Raw genomic sequence first — 12,531 nt, forward strand, 5'->3', positions numbered from 1 at the left:
CTATGGCAACGAAGGAAACAAGACAATTTCTTGCTCGCACTTTTTGCATAAAAAAATATGAGGAATTTCTTCATCATTTGGAATTCGAACACACCTACTATGTTGCCAAATTTCACAAATATCACACGAGACCATCCTCTCACCATCATCTTCTATAGTTCCACAAGTGCAATCCATTATACCATTGTTCGGATCACTTTCACATATTTGCTCAATCATGTTTATTCCTATGTCACCTTGCCAACCCTCAAGCACAACTTTTCCACCCACTTCAATTAGACCAAAAACCATTTCTGTCTCATTATTGACACTTAAATTCCGAAATGATTCCACTACAAAACTCCTTAACCCCCAATAAATTTCTCTAAAATTCCTTTCAACTTCTAGCTTCAAGTCATTGATAGTAGCATTTCTTTTCAATGTGAAACATTCATGGGGTGGCATAATGGCTTTGTTTAAGTACTCATCACTGCCAACATTGTTTCTCAACCAAATTGTACAATAAAGGTTGAGTTTATCATTCGAGCCTAATTCAACCTGGTAAGGAATATCTCCAAAGTAATCTTTTATAAAATACTTGGTATCAAGAATTATCCTTGCTGCCAATGGTATAGCCGAGAGAAATTCTGACCCCATCATTGGTTTTGGATCTATAAGAATGTACTTATACAAATAAAGCATGTCCTTCATTAGTTGAGCCCTTGTGATCTTATACTTGTCCTTCACTTTGTTACTCATAACCAAGCCTTCATTATCATAAGGGTGCACATTAGAAATGTCTTCTAAACAATATTCCAAGACTTTGGTCACAGGGTTCAAGCTTCGACGAACCAAGTAGTTTCCTACAACATGGTTCCCTAGTGACTTCAATACAAAATCTAGCAATCCTGTGTCACCAATGTATGCACGAGCAGCATCTCTAACTTCTTGCCTTGAAACCCATCTAAACTTTGTTCTTTTCAAGGCCTCAACAATTACCCTTGTTGCCATCTCAATCCTTTTAGGGGACCAACGACAATTGGTCTCGACTGCTAAGGTATTTGTGTTATAGGAACTAATGCATGTTTCACGAGGAAGGCGCGATTTAAGGTCTAACATGTAACAAAATAGGTCACCAAGGGTCACTAGGGATTGATCTGAAAGTGTTTGGTACCTTGAGAATATGAGTGGAATGCCATGGTTGGAATTGGCAATGTGGTGTATGATTAAGTATAATGGCATGCTTCTTATTGCTTGTATGGCCTTGTGGTACATGGATTGAGTTACACCAAAGCATCCTCGACCAAATTTGTAACCCCAATGGCCAAACCATGACTCGTTGTATGCTATTCCATTCACAAGTCTTAGTTCCATTCCTCTCTTTTGTGAAATGTCATTCAAACTCACCTTCCTATCGTGTAAAGTACAAATTAATTAGTGAAAAAAAATTATTTGTTAGAAGAAAAAAAAAGTTATGAGATCTTTGCATGTCACCTTTTTAACACAATTAAAATTAATTTTTGCAGTTATTTTTTTTTCATAAAAATTCTTTCATTTAACTTCTCCACAACTTAATTTTAGTTTATGTATTAGTTAATTTCAATATATAAGAAAAAGTTGAAAATATAAAGTCAGTTGGATAATTAAGAACAAAGGAAAGAGGAGAAAAGTCGATGCCTTCTACTAACAAAAATTAACATTCTAACAAGTTAACATTTGAGGATGAAAAAAATATATAAGAAAAAGTTGTTGGCCATGGAACTGGGTTAACCTTGCTTGCAATCCGTAGCACAAACGGTTCCAAAACTCCATGATCTGGTTCCCAGCCAAATTCGAACCCATTTCCAATCCATTGATACAAAGCAAATGCCCGAATCCATTAGAGTGAAAAACACCATGCATCATATGACCCTGTAATTCAATTAATTTGGACTTACCATTATTAATTGTAGTAACTGCATCACAGCAACCTTCACAGCTTGTGCAGGTAGCCAGTGCCTCCTTTGAGGGCAACACAAAGTGATACTTCTTATTGCAAATGAAATGATTGCCCCAGCCTGTGCTATATTCAAATCGCATACGAAATTGAAGTAAGATGATAAATCAAAGTGAATATAAAGCATACAAATTAAGTTATATATCATCATGTAGCTAACCTTATTCATTGTTTTTAACCGTGAATAATAAATACTATTTTGAGAAATGTTAGCTACATATTTTCTTTTTCTTTTTTTACTTATTTTTTTATTATTTATCATAAAATTTATATGGAACTCATTTTTTATTTAAAGAAATTTACTTTTAATTTGATTCGTCTTACATGAATTTTAATAAAATAAAAAATAGATATTTTTATATACTTTCTATTATTATTAATTAAAATTTATTAAAAGTTACAAAATTTTATAAAACATCATTGTTTAAATTTCAATAAAATTCAATCAATGGTTAATATTGTCTTTAAAAAATATAACATAGATTGTGTTATCAATAAGTCTTTTTACATGCCTCATGTTATTATTACTTACAACTCTATGTTTAGAAACATGTAAATGTTGTTTGAAATTAAAATAAAATATTGTGATGATTTGTAATAACTGAGTCTAAAAATGTTCAGAAAAAAGATGACATCAATTGAGATTATTTCATGCATCATATGATCCTATAATATAGATAATTTCGAATCAAATATTAACATTACCAACGTATTGACAATGCTTGCAGTGACGATTCAATGCTGCCTCTATTGGCTCTTCAATCACAAACAACAAGATATGCAAAGGTGGGTGGTGATGAACTTCAAGTTGAAAAGACCACATTGGCATTTCCATGCTTAAATTACTCTCCAAATTTGCATATTCAAGTAATGCATTCACGTTCTCACGAAATGGCCCATTAAACATAACAGGGTATCCAGGTTCACCAAAATTCTTGAACCTGAAAACCTTCCCACACCTCTTCCTTTTTTTGTTCCCAACTACGTCAACTTTCAACATGACCTCTATAGACTTTTATGAAGCTGATCACTAGTGGAGAAATTATGGGGGTGATGATGTTTTTAGAATTTCAAGCATGTTGTAACGAAGGAAATTAAACTCTTATATATATACAAGTTATTACTCTCACTCACACACATAGTGCCTTGAAATAAAATTGGACACAGTAATAAAGAGTTACAGGAACTTGTGTAGCTTCTATTTGCATGATCTGTTTCAAAAATGTGTTTCTTTGAAAATTTATCGCACTAACCTACGAAATGGTTGGTGTTTTGAAGTAAACTATAGGGACCATGCAATTATAGCCTCTTCGTTCCCTACAAATTCTATGATCAAATTTGGAGTAGTTGATTCCTATCTAGTAGGCCTAGAGGCAAATGCAACACCTCTTGTCTAACTACCGTAAGATACATATTTTTTTGTTAAATAGAACTTGCATGTCATGCATATATGCTTATTTTGATAACAGGGTTATTGTAAAAGTGATCTATCAAAATTTTCCTTATGCAGCATGTATGTTATTATTTATTTAAGTACTTAGCAAATAATTATTTTAAAAATAAATAAGAAAATAAAGAAAATCACAAGACAACTTTTTTATGACATCCGCAAAAGATAGCTACCACAAAATTTACAATGAAATAAAGAAAGAAATTTACTTTTTATATTTTTTTAACAAGTATTTATAGGAAAAAAAATAAGAAAGTAAAATAAATTAAGTTTTGGCTCTTAAGTTACAATTAAGTTACGCATAAAATGCTCTCTTTTTTTTTTATTATCCTGTAACAGTTCGAATTCATGGACATGTGTGAAATATTTATGAACTGAAACATTCAAAATTTGAATTTAAAAAAAAATATAATCTTTCAATTTTTCTTATAGAACTAGAACCAACTTTGAGATTTTATGGATCAGGATAAAATCATAGATAAGGTCCCTTATACATTTTGTTACATTAACAAATTTTAAGGACGTGATAAATAACATGAAGTGATAAAAAGAGAGGTCAAAAGAAAAGAATAGACGAGTCAAGATCAACCCAAGAAAAGGCCAATATAACGCTTGCTTTAAGCATGTCGTCGATTGGTTCTGCATCATATGATTTTATTTTGGAATTTTAGTGGACGGTTATTTTAATTTTGGGCCAATAGTAATATATTTCCTTGGTCTCTATTTATAAAGACCCAATTAATCAATTTTTTTTCCTTATTACAAGACTCATTTCATCCGTCGTGTATATTAATTAATTATTTCTTGCGAAGATTAGAGAAGATATATTAATTATTTCTTTAGAAGATTAGAGAAGATGAATAAACTCATTAATATTAAGCAAATTTGAAAAAAAAAATATTATATTTAAAAACAAAGTTAATGTTAAACACCTAAATAAATTTTCTTAGTCAACATAGTTTAATCAACTATGTAACGGATGAAGTATACCATAACGTGTATTTCGTTATACGAAGCATTATATCAGTTGCTTACACCACAGACTAATGAGATATGATGTATCACTGTATCTTATCTAATTATTAAACTTCGAAGCAAGGTCAAAAAAATCATGTACTATATAATTTGCTTCTGCAAAACTAGCTTCCCAGGCAGGGAATGAAGATTTCGTTTTGTATGTAGCAATTGGTAAGCATCAATTGAGTAATTTCTTATGCAGTGTTTGTTACAAAAACCACATAACAAGGTGTTTTCTGTTGAAGGATGCAGCATCTAGACTAGTTCCCCCTGGCAACAATTCCTAGGCTGACCTGCTCCACTTCTGGCCTTACTGTTATCTGAAACCAGTAAAGCGATTGGTATAACACTCAATTCCTGGATTCCAGTAAACAACACAAAAACATGCTACTCTACACTAATTCCTCGGCAAGAGTAACTCCACATACTGCATCCAAAATCCAATGATTTACAATCTGAGCCCCCGATGGCGTGGCCTTCAATAGTATGATGTGGCCATCGAGTTTTAAAGGATAAATATTTTCATCATAATCACAGCAGTGCCTCCACATGAGTAAACCAAGAACCATGATCTCCTCTACCATCAAGTATTATCTACCAACTCGCGTGATAATATATCGTCCTTTTTCTAGATCGTATATTGTCTTCAACTGAGGTTTCCTCCACCTAGATATAGACCATGCCGTTAACAATATTATAAAAATTCCAATAATTGAGAGGAGGGTATGTGATTCATCGCTGAAAATGGTGCCAATCCAGTTATGGTTCGGTATATCTGCATCAGCTGCTGTTTGCAGAATAAAAGCTCCCAAAGCCCAATCAAGCGGAATACTTCCCACCTGATTAGCAACCTTGACCCTGGCCAACAGCAATTCCAGTCAGTAAGATTCAGCAACAAGAACATAGAAATGGACTGACATGAAGAAACAGAAAACATATATGCAATCCCAACCAGAAATGGACAAGAGCAAGTGCAAGCACACAAACATGAATAAAAAGATAGTTACCAATTGAACCCAAGAACGTAGAGGCACCCAAATGCAAACATGCCATCAGAGATCTAAATCCTCTTGTACAAGCAATGATTTCTATTTCAATATACACATAATCATGGGTGCATGACATGACAACCAAGGAGATCTAATTGGCAACATAAATCTAATAAACAAAATTTAAGAATTTTGGGCAAACTATACTTGCAACCTAGGTAGTTATAAAATCACAACCATACTCAAGATCACACCATTCTACAACTTCTGCCACACCCACAACAAGATCTAGTTAGTTTGTGTGGGATCCTCATGTTTAGGCATAGGATTGGTAGAATCAGACAGACCCACCACCATATTGGTGAAAATGCCTGTTTTTAGGAAAAACCAAGATCCACCCGACTTTGAGCTCTATTTTGCTTTCTTCCATTTCCACATGATCTCTTTTGCGATTCAATCAGTTGCTCGTGTTAGTTTTTTATGCATGGCAGGGAGAGGGGGTTGTTCTTGCTGACAACTTGGTTATCAATTGCTGGGTGGCTGGTTCAAACTTGTTTGCAGCTGCAGTTGTGGTTGAACTCTTTTCTCCTTCAAGCTTGGTTATGACTGGCAAATGGATGTTATTCCTTGCTGGTTTGTTTCTACATTTAGTCAAACACTCATCTCTCCTTTTTAGTTGGTTGCAGGTTTGGTGGTTTTCTCAAACTACATTTTGCCAGGTGTGGCTTAAAAGCAGACAGTATGTTGTACAAACATGTTTTTCTTTTTCTTTTGGGTAGTAAACCTTATGAGTTGTGTAATTCTTAATGCATTTTTAATTGAAGATTGACTAAACTAAATGTTAGTTACAGTTTTAGGCTACTTTGTCTATTTATGTTATTTTATGTGTATATATATTTGTTTGAATATAATTGTGCGTTTCAAGTACGATATAGTGATCCATGTTATGATTGTTTTCTTTTTCTCCCTCTTCAAATCTAACTTAGGACCTCAATTTTTGACAACCTTGCAAACTTCCCCAAGTTTAAAAAATATTGCAAACAATACCCTCTGTTAGTTGGCACATGTACTCTTCGTTTCATAAATTTAAGTGTTTTGACATCATTGTGCTCACTGCACACTTGTTCAAGCAGGATGAGTATTTGCATGTTTTAATGAAGGTAAGTTACATAAAATGACTGACTCACCTAAAATTAATTAAAATAGGTCTGTTTCCACATATCTTCTTATCCTTTCCTTTTTTTTCCACTTTCCTTCTCCGTACTGATCCTATAACCTCCTCCATTGCTGTCCCCAAGTTAAACCACTGAACTATCACAAATTCACAATTCACAACAGTCACCAAACAATGAAGCTTCCATCCATCTACCCTACAGGCCTACACACAATCTAAACACCAAGTCTTCCCAAATCAGCATATAAACCTTTTATACTTTTTCCATTTTCCCCACTGGTTGGGTTTTGACGGAGAGGAGAGAGTAGGTAGAGGGTTTCATTGGAGATTCAGGAGAGTGGTTTCTAGGCCTTTCTTCAGCCATGAATCACAAGTAATTGGGAAGTTTAAAATTTAAAATTTAAAATATTTACAAATGGAAGCTAATCCAATTCACATAAAGGGAGGCCAGTGTATAGCTACAAATAAGAAGGGTATGTAGTTTCACTTCACCAAACTGCAGGAAGTTATTGTGATTTGCCCAAAAAAATTTGTTTCATGTACCATTGGGACTAAATGTTCAATGCCAATAATATTATCAACCTCGATATATTCAAATATTTTAAAAGAAAAACAAGCAGGAATACCTCTCATCATCCAAAGCAATTCCCAGACTGTCGTGAAGCAAAGCAACAATGTATGCTGAAGAGAAACAATAACGAAGTAAATCGTCCTCATCATGGGAGACATATTTTTTCTTCAACCTTAACCAATCCTCTCCACAGAATTCTTGCCCAACACTCATCAACTTGGACAGATAGGCCCTTGACCTCAATCCGAAAAACTAACAGAATCAAGAATCGGTGTGATAATGATATATCGATAATCAAAATAGGAAAAATAGAACTGAATATGCTGCATGTCAGCTATCCAAGAAATAATAGAATTACAGCACATTACTATTAGTTCCATTCTCCAATGCATCCCTTTAAGACAATAACAAAAATGAACAATTATACTAGACAACAGTAAAATAAGCATATATTAAGCATAAAAAAGAGAACCTTTGATGTGTAAAAGAAATTTTCCGTGGCCAAAAATTTCCCCTGAAGCTTTGGTATGAAAGTTGATCCTATGTCACAATGCTGATAGGAACATGATTCTGCATAGATCAAACATGAAATAGCCAACTTAAATACAAAAACAACAGTGAAGAAAATCTCATTTTAAAGGTAATCTAACAATACAAAATTGTAGTAAATATAACCTTTCCCTTTCTGTAGCAGCGTAAGTGCTGCAGATCTGCACTCTGAAAAGTTTCCCCTAGTTTGGACAATGGACTGATGTTTTTTTTCACTCTCTGTGCTAGGAGGGAACTTCCATGACTCGACATTATAAGAGTATCCTGTAGGAGTACAAGGATCTATCCGCAACCCTTCTTGAAGAGATTGAGAAGCTGCACTGAGGAAAGTAAAGAATCAATACCAAAGCATTTTACCATCTGAAGAGTTGTTAAACAAGAGAAAAAGGGAGGTGGGCTGCCTAACCCAAGTGAAACATTTGACAACTAAAAAAGGAAAAATACATGGCACATTGCACATCTAAAAGAATGCATAAATATAGCCACCAAATAGCTCAGTTATTTTTTGCCAAAAGATCTTTAACAAATTAATATTTCAAAGACAAAGTTTTGTTGTGTTCAACAAAAAAGAGAAAGAGAGTAATTTATATACAGGATTTGAATTGCAAAACCATGGTGATGAGAAAATAGGCTAGAATGAACTTGCAATTGGTGCTACATCACTGCATTAAAATTTAAAATACAGAGTTCTACAAAAGTAAATCATACTTTTCACCCCTACAAACTTTAAAAAATCCACCACATCTGAATAAGAAAAATTAAGGCTGATGGTCGGATAATATTGTAACAAGGATAACCTTGATCATTAATCGATATTAATATCAGTTAGCAAAACAAAGATATTGTAAATAATTTAAAGATCAAACCAGTTGTATAGAACATGTTTCTGAAAGATGTTCATAGCATGTATACTATTGTTATTCTATTTTGTTAATTTTTTTTTAAAAAAAAATGTTACAGTTAGTATAAATGTCTTAAGAGGAATTTCATGCTTCAAAACTGTAAAAATCACTTCCAACCATCATACAGTATGGTAATTAAGTTCAAAGATATCTTTAATTAAGTCAAGAATATAAAGAAATCAGTACAATAATGCAGCACATTTAATTACCCAAGTTAAATTCTCCCAATACAAGCGCTTCTTTCCATGAGTCGTGAGCAGCATTCTGCAAAATGAATACCACCAATCACAGTGTAAAGCACTGGTATCATTCTATGTGTATAGCAAACATGATCAGCCATGTGACTTGCAAAGAGAATCTCATTGAATTAAGAAACCATTAAACTTTTCACAAGGGCAGGAAAGCAAAGAAATAAAATTGTGGTCATCACTTTCCCCACTAAAAAGTGACAACATCAAAACAAATTTTTCATTTGTTGTGATTTTTTTAATTAAATTAAAAATTTGGTCCCTATACATCATTTTGAATTTGGTCCCTACTTGAAAAAATGTTAATAATCAATCTCTATCATTATAACACTCAGAAAGTTGCTGACTTGTCAGACATTCGTCATACATGGTATTCGAGTAATCAAAACATTAGACAAAGCAAGAATTTTCAAAAAATATAAGTATTTACACTATGGAAAGCAGGAGACTGATTCATTAAGGTCTTCCCATATAGGGACTGAAATGTAGGTGTTTTGAATGCAGGGGTCAAATTGAATATCAAGCATAGGTACCAAAATTTGAACATAAGTTTTTTTTTCATGGTAACATCATTTGTAAATTGTGACTTAGGATGAAAAATGTTGATAGATACACACATGCTATCAAGCCTAAAGAACACAGCAATGAGAGATAACAATTACCAGGCCAAAATGAAGAAAGCTGTGGCTGTAAAGGTTGTAAGTGGTATTTGCAAATTTAACAGTTCGCGAGAATGAAGGCAGCACCACTTCTCTTGATACAAAGGTTACCTAAAACAAGGTAGAAATCCATTTGGCATGTTTCCCAGCAGTATGAAATAACCTAGTCATAAAGGTGGAGCTTTTTTCTAAAGCATTGCCTTTAAAACTCACTAAGTAATTGCAGTCAAATCATATCAAATTTTACAGTGTAAAATAATTTGGATCGAACAAAATAAAATTGTGTAATCAGCAACTATGAAGTTGTACCTGAGCAGAAGCACCACCAAGTTCAATAATCCCAGTAGTTTCCAAAGGATCACCTCCAAGAGTGCCAAGTGCATAATTAGCAACAACCCAAGCATACATTCCTTCATCAGAACCTTTACAACCACAATAATAGCATAAGAAGCTAACAAAATGACATTATGGTTGTTCTAAAAATTACTACAAATTATTGCAAAATTAAAGAGATGGAAAAAACAAAAGAAGCATCACAGAGGTTAACTTGCACCAATATAAGTTACACTGGTTCTTACATTATTCAATAATTTTTAATTAAATAATTTTATCCCCAAACTCACTATTAGATTAAAAGTTGTTCCCATATAAATCATATTACAAAGTTTAAAATTAATATAAAATTAAAGTTTAATTTCGTGAGTGTAAAGAGTTTTACACTGTCAACTAATCAGAAATCATGATTACTATTAACTACGAACATTGGCATGGGTCAAAAAGCAGAAGAGTGAAAGAGAAGATGTGACAATTGGGCTCACTACATCACAAATCCTTCAGACATCTAAAGTATGCTCTTTCACCACTCAATTTCATGCAGATATATATCCTTCAATAGTTTCTTCAAAACATATTTTCCCTATCACCATTCCACCTCTTAGCCTTTTACATTCTTCCTTCTAAAAATGTGACCTCATCCTGTTTATATCTTCACAACCAAAATCATTGATAAATCTAAGGTTCCATAAGGAATGCCAAGGGGAGTTCAGTTCACCATTTAGCTACAATGGCATTACAAACATAGTGCTAAAACTGATAGAATTCCAAAGCCCTAAATTCTCCAAACTTGAATGCTTGCCATCAGCAACTAATCCCTGGGTCTATACTAAGAGGTATAACATGATTGGAGTTGACAAAGATGAAAAATTGCACTGAACAGAAAGAAGAAAAAATAATACCAGAATAAGAATCCTTCCACTTCAAGTTACCATTCCCCCTCCCACTGACACCAACAAAAAAGACATTCCACGAACAAAGCTCCATATGCGAAGTTTTGTGACCATCCCATTCATCCAAAGATCCAATTAACAACTTAACACCAGTCCAACTCCAAACTAATACAGCACATTCTATCCCCCCTCCTCTTCTAACTCTATTCAGGGTAAAATCTCAGTCAGGCAAAGTTCGAGTCCATTTGGTAGCAGAAACCGTTTTCATTTCTCTTGATTTCCTAATTTCAACGATTTGCATAAAAAAACAATAAAAACACATTCTCAAGTGTCTCATTAAGCTACAGAAGTGCACATCCTTACTAGCCACTAACAAACAACCCCTCGATCCATTGAAAAACCTTACGATACAGTGCTACGTAGACAAAAAAGCAGAGAGAATGTATAGCTAGCATAGCTCCACACACAAATAGACACAGAGGAAAAGAGAGAGATGCAGCTGGACATGTAGCTACATTTGTTTTTTATCCGTGGGAATCACAGGTACCATACAGTTACATTAAATAATAAATACGCAAATAAGGAACTTTGCCGCCCATTACTAACTTAGCCGTGTTTGATTTGGTTGTTTTTTTGTTTTTATTTTCATTAAAAATAGAGAATGGCATGAAAATGTGTTGGTTGGATTTTTGAAAATATTTTCGATTAGAATATTTTTCCAAAGGAACCAAAAAATTAAAATAATAAAATTCTGAAAACAGAAACCTCACTTTGAAAGAAATGAAAAGGCACTAACAAAAAAACAAAAAAAAAATGTAATTTTAAACGAATGTAAAAATAATATGAGACAAATCTAAAAATAATATGAGAAAATGTAAACAATTTTAAAAAAATGAAAATTCAATCCAAACACACCCGATTCAATCTAATCTTCAATAGAAATCACGTGACACGTGTAGTCTCAAACAATAAAACAAAAAAAGCAGAGACAAAAGAAAACTCAGAACCTGTGATAACAGAAGCCCATTCGTCCCTAAACTTGAACCCGGAGTCACGCAGCACCTTCCTGCACGACGCCAGAATCCTCTCCTGCGCCGCCGCGTCCAGCATCCTCAGCCCCGCCGTGGCCATCAGCCTTATCTCCGTCTCCCCCCAGCTCTCCCTCGGGATCCACCGCTTCGCGAATTCCGCCAACTCCGCCACTGACCCCCCCGCGCCCTGCGGATCCTCCGCGAACGCCGACAGCCCCGGGTTCACGCGCATCGACTTCAAACCATCCCTCCCGAACTCCAGCGATCTCCCCGACCTGTATTTAAACACGTGCACGCGCGTGCCGGTGCTCCCGCCGTCGACGATGATCCGGTACCGGAAATTCGCCATCGGCGAGGAGAAAGCGTAGTAGGAAACGAGGAAGAGGAAGGAGAGAGAGAGGGAGATCAGGATTACGGAACGGAGGGACCTCGATTGCGAGGGCTTAGGGTTACGAGAGAAGAGGTTGTTGGAGCGGGTTTTGGTTTTGATCGGATCCATTGTTTCGTTGTTGTTGTTGAGATTGGAGGCGGCGCTGCGAGTGCGGGCATTCGATCGGCGCATCAAAGGTCTAGGAAGGGATGAGGGAACCGGCGGTCATGTCATCGCCGGAGGGGTGCCGGCGGCGAGGTTCTCTCTCTAGGCGTGGTTTAGAGAGAGAGAAGAATGAAAAGTAGAAGAAGAGGAGGGGGAATGGGATTTGTTGAGCGGAGTTTACGCGTTGTGTCAAATCGTTTCCACG

General features: G+C 34.9%; 3 protein-coding genes across 3 annotated transcripts; all 3 read right to left on the bottom strand.

Annotated features, from left to right (window-relative positions):
- On the bottom strand, positions 1-3,042 carry LOC100780210 (PHD finger protein MALE STERILITY 1). Its single transcript, XM_003518680.4, has 3 exons — positions 2,681-3,042; positions 1,751-2,036; positions 1-1,390 (listed from the first exon to the last, which is right to left on the bottom strand). Exons 1-3 carry the CDS (start codon positions 2,973-2,975, stop codon positions 1-3), a joined length of 1,971 nt encoding a protein of 656 aa, XP_003518728.1. The 5' UTR covers positions 2,976-3,042.
- Positions 3,043-4,525: 1,483 nt separating this feature from the next.
- LOC121174028 (probable apyrase 6) lies at positions 4,526-7,389 on the bottom strand. Its single transcript, XM_041012087.1, has 2 exons — positions 7,232-7,389; positions 4,526-5,300 (listed from the first exon to the last, which is right to left on the bottom strand). Exons 1-2 carry the CDS (start codon positions 7,387-7,389, stop codon positions 5,033-5,035), a joined length of 426 nt encoding a protein of 141 aa, XP_040868021.1. The 3' UTR covers positions 4,526-5,032.
- LOC100780748 (probable apyrase 6) lies at positions 7,315-12,517 on the bottom strand. Its single transcript, XM_041012085.1, is given in 7 exon segments — positions 7,315-7,746; positions 7,852-7,905; positions 7,907-8,040; positions 8,837-8,891; positions 9,538-9,645; positions 9,844-9,956; positions 11,768-12,517. Coding segments are annotated over 7 exon segments (1,080 nt in total). The 5' UTR covers positions 12,354-12,517; the 3' UTR covers positions 7,315-7,716.
- Between the last annotated feature and the right edge of the window lie 14 nt (positions 12,518-12,531).

This window comes from Glycine max, chromosome 2 (assembly GCF_000004515.6).
Source record: "Glycine max cultivar Williams 82 chromosome 2, Glycine_max_v4.0, whole genome shotgun sequence".
Classification (NCBI taxonomy): Eukaryota; Viridiplantae; Streptophyta; class Magnoliopsida; order Fabales; family Fabaceae; genus Glycine; species Glycine max.

Coding starts and splice junctions, on each gene's coding strand:
- LOC121174028 (XM_041012087.1), bottom strand. CDS start 7,389: ATGAGTGTTGGGCAAGAATTCTGTGGAGAGGATTGGTTAAGGTTGAAG. Junction 5,301..7,231: donor ATTGCTTTGGATGATGAGAG/GTATTCCTGCTT, acceptor GCTGTTGGCCAG/GGTCAAGGTTGCTAATCAGG.
- LOC100780210 (XM_003518680.4), bottom strand. CDS start 2,975: ATGTTGAAAGTTGACGTAGTTGGGAACAAAAAAAGGAAGAGGTGTGGG. Junction 2,037..2,680: donor CAAGCATTGTCAATACGTTG/GTAATGTTAATA, acceptor AATATAGCACAG/GCTGGGGCAATCATTTCATT. Junction 1,391..1,750: donor TGCTACGGATTGCAAGCAAG/GTTAACCCAGTT, acceptor TTTACACGATAG/GAAGGTGAGTTTGAATGACA.